At 42.0% G+C, this 4,310-nt stretch overlaps 1 protein-coding gene across 1 annotated transcript in view; it reads right to left on the bottom strand.

Moving 5' to 3' along the window:
- The window catches only part of YBX1 (Y-box binding protein 1), a gene marked incomplete at its 5' end in the record, with an annotated part of 16,199 nt that overhangs the window by 4,000 nt on the left and 7,889 nt on the right, over positions 1–4,310 (bottom strand). The window contains 1 exon segment of the mRNA XM_019511580.1: positions 2,451–2,484. Coding sequence (XP_019367125.1) covers positions 2,451–2,484 — 34 coding nt within the window.

Raw genomic sequence — 4,310 nt, 5'->3', positions numbered from 1 at the left:
TATATAAAAATAAAAAAAAAAAAAAAAAAAAAAAAAAAAAAAATCAATCAGAGGCCTGCAACTTACTGCAGCAGGGACACCAGAATGACCCAGACTGGGGTGAAGGCAGGCCTTAGGACCCAGCTGCAGCTACCAGTTTTGCTGGCCACTCAGCTGTGGTGTGGCAGGGCAAAAAGCCGCCCTCCACTAGAGCCTGTGGAACAGCACTGAGACCCCCATCTCCTGCCAAAGCCACGGCCCTATGGTTGGTTGGATCCAAAGGCTCTGCGGGCTAGGTTTTAACTGCATGAGCTAATGTAAAAAAATCAGGTGTCAGCAGCATAGAGAATACAGTACAGTAACAATGGAGGGAAAATACAAGGATCAGACAATTATGTTAAATTCAATCTGGCAGTCTAAAGCTGAGGCACTTCTGGCATCTAGAAGTTAGCTGTATAATACCACGACTAATCTATGTAACCTTAGTTTTTTTAAGCCTCACGTAAAACTATTGTTCCTTATTATATTAATTATTTCTCAAATGTTGCCAAGTCAGTGGTCTAATCTAAAATATAAGCCTGGTACTTCTAACCAAATGTGACGTATTAAAAAATTACTGTTGACTAGCCACTTCTTCCTGGCTCACCAATATTTCTGTGCTAGTCAACATTAGATAGCTTTTTTAACAAACACTTTAAATGCTGTTCACACACTGACCCCTCAAACCATATTTTGCTTACCCGTCACTTTTTTGCATCTCAATGCTCACACAAGCACAATAAATTTTGTAAAAAACTGAAATACTGCTGACAGTGTCCGAAAAGTTGCATGCCCTGGAGGGAATAAAATCCCTAAAACAATACATTTGCAAGTTGCAGTCTACCAAGCTGATGCTCTGTATTAGGGGAACGCCTGCTCCGAGTGAATAGCAGCTACAGAAGAATCCAAACTGGCAATCGGACGGGGGTTACACCTACTGCATTCCTATCAAACTTGCAAGTTGCTGTATGTAGTCAACACATTTAATGTTTACTTACTTAGACACAAACAACTTATTACAGCGCTAGTTACCATGTAATCAATAATTATACTAAAAATGCTGCTGTCAAATTACATGCATCTTTTTAAATCAGGCTAAAAAGAAGTATAAAGCCTGAACGGCTACTTTGTTTACTTTGCCATTTGGTAACGTTTCAAATAATCAAGTTTCACAGTGCCTATTCCACATACTACTAGTCAGACAGGATAACTCTCCAGGGTTTCCACACTCGCTTGCAGAAGAGATTAAAAAGAAATGCCTTCTATGCTTTTTGAAAGCTAGCTGTGTAAACCTTTCCTTTTTAAAAAAGTTGACAAACTAAGTGCCCCAAGTCAAAATCTGTCCGACTTAATCCCCTCTCCCCTTTCTTTGATGTTTACAGTTAGCCATTTCTTCCCGGCTCACCAAGTACTATACAAGTCTGGCCAAGTAAACTAGCTATCTTTTCAGTTTCACTCGTTATAGAAATTTTTAACTACAGTCAATACAAACATTTTCAGAGAAGTCCAATTTTCACACGTCCGGAGGTCCTTTAACAGAGCTTGAAATTTAAGGATTGCCAAATGCCTAAGCAAAATGAACTTAGCTCTGTCCTCTTACGCCTGTAGAGTTCTGAAAGTTGTGTCAAACCAATGGAGCATTTCATGCTACTTCTTCCTAGTGGCCACTACCACAAGATTCAGAGGCAAACAGAATTGCCAGTCCAGAACCAGGAGACTACTTTAGGCTGTGAGAGTTTAGTTTCTCTCAGTAAAATCTGTAAGGGATCCAACTGCAGACACTTGTTCCTGTAAGTAACTTTAAATCCTACTACACTGTCATTAGCGGCTTGCAAGAATAAGTTCCACATATAAGCGTGACAGCTTAAAAAACTACAGATGTGTCATCCTAGATGCACCCTCCCACCCCCACCCCAAAACTCCTTGTTCTACTTTCCAGCTTTCCATTTATTTCACTACAGTTACTAATCCATGACCAAACTGTTTCCTCACGATAGCCTTTAACAGCTTTGTGAGGAACACTAGGTAAAAAGAGAACTTTAGAAATCCAAATTCACACACACCTTAAACAAATCTTCATAGAAAAAGGGAAAGTGTGTACTTGCAGACCAAGTGTGCTTTGCAAATTCAGTAGAAACTAGTGAGAGCGCCTACAATTTTACATGTTTTGCCTCCATTTGAAATGTTAGCCCTCACTATGGGGGTAGAGGGCAAAAGCTGAATGTGTTGCCTGTGGCGTGCGATAATGAGAAGCTATGGTTTTACGAAAGCCTTTCTTTAAAAGGCTTGGAGAAGTAGGATTTCTTCTATGAACACAACATGCTCACAGCCCCATCAATTAAGGTCAAGCCTATTAATGAAGTTCACCATAAAAGCCTGGTATGCATCAGTTCCAGACAAAGGAATGAACCATCTTCTCAAAAACAGCTTACCTGGTGTACAAACACATCTTCCTTGGTGTCATTCCTGCAAGACATAATAAAATTCAATGTAAAACTGAAAATTCAGAAGGGTGTGTAGTAACACTAAATAACTCTTAGCTCAGTAAAGGATCAAAATAACACTTTCTTTCTGAAAGTGGCATCACTTTGCTTATTAACCAGGAAGCTAAACAGGGGAGCAGAAAAACCTCTCCACATTTTCAGAGAAGTGAGCCTCTCAAAGGTCACCATTAATTAGGTACTATCCTTTTGAGAAAGCAGTTCCAGCTCCATCCAGCCCTCCCACCTGCCTAATCTCACTGTCTGCATAACATCACTTCAGCACGTACTGTTTCTCTACCCCACCATTCACAGGTCCAAAGAAGATGGGATGGAAGAACTAAAGAGTAGCTTGGCAATATACAAGCCATTCCACCTCCCCCCACGCCCAATAATGGCCATCCTGTTAGATGCTTTACTCAAGTCACAAGTCTCCAAGAAGGTAAAACAGTCAATCTAAGAATTGGCCAATCTTGTTAACAGGTGGTTAATACCTTTAACAACAGGTATCACAATCATGTGACCTTATCAGTAGCGATTCTTCCAAGAGGAACATGAAGGTACAAAGGCTAAGAGCCTTGCCATGATCCTTCGCTACAGAAGGAGGGTGCCAGGTAAGGAATGAGATTTTACTACGGCAACTGTGATTAAGTGGTTTACAAGATATGCTATCACCAGTGGGATATTACATGATACAGATACGAACAAAAGGCTTCTCAATATCTATCCGCCTTGTTCCAGTTTCATATTTGCTGCCTCACCCACCCTGTACATTAAACAGGAGCACTAGCAAAGACAGCATAGATATGAATCTGCTGCCCCCCAGGCAAACTATTACGTTAACTTTGCAGTCATAAGAGGGAAGTGGCAAACACTACTGAGAAAACACACAAACTTTAAGAGGTCAGAAGGATAGGAAGGAATGAAAATGGAGTGCTTCTGCAGCAGCCAGCAAGTTTACTTTAGTGACCACAACTCAAAACTCACAACATGCCACCTAAATTTCGTCCTGAAATTACCTCAGGACTACTCAACCCACTGACTGACTTGGCAAGCTGGGATTATCTTTCCAGTCTTCCATTAAAATACTTCCCAGAATGAACCCTCCACTTGCAGCCAGGTAAAACCAGCCTGAAAAATCTACAGGTCAACACCCCCACCTCCCCCAGCAGCATCCAGGGGAAATTAAAAACAATGCGCAAGGACTTGCGCTTTTCCAGCAATTACTGATACTTCAAGTTTACAGTACATGTCTGACACTAGATAAGCAAGCTGGAACCACCTAGATGGACACAGCGACAGAATCTAGCTAAAAACCCCAGTACATCAATGTGCTCCAGTTGCTAATATTTTCACCACGTCAAATGTCTCAAGCCGTCCATGTCCACCTTTCAACTTTATTTAATGCCAATGAGGGGATTTACAATAGATACCAGATGCCTAGTTGGCTTAAGATGATCCAAAACTTATCAGAGAATCATAGAAGTCAGGTCAGAAGGGACCTTGTAGATCTTCAAGTCCGACCCCCCGGCCTGGGCAGGAGAAAAACTGGGCTCAGATGACTCCAGCCAGGTAGGCATCAAGCCTCTTCTTAAAGCCCCCCAGGGTAGGAGCCAGCCCCACTTCCCTTGGAAGCTGGTTCCAGCTCCTAGCTGCTCTGACCATGAAGTGGTTCTTACAGATGTCTAATCTAAACCTCCTCTCCAACAACTTGTGGCCGTTATTCCTTGCTACCCCAGGGGGGCGCTCGGGGATACAAAGTCTCTCCCAAACCCTTCTGGTCCCCCCTAGTGAGTTTATAGACAGTCACCA

Source organism: Gavialis gangeticus, unplaced genomic scaffold (assembly GCF_001723915.1).
Source record: "Gavialis gangeticus isolate Ggan-Ray unplaced genomic scaffold, GavGan_comp1, whole genome shotgun sequence".
In the NCBI taxonomy this organism is placed as follows: Eukaryota; Metazoa; Chordata; order Crocodylia; family Gavialidae; genus Gavialis; species Gavialis gangeticus.
The sequence above is the reverse complement of the archived record's forward strand: the minus strand, read 5'-3'. Positions and strand labels throughout refer to the sequence as shown.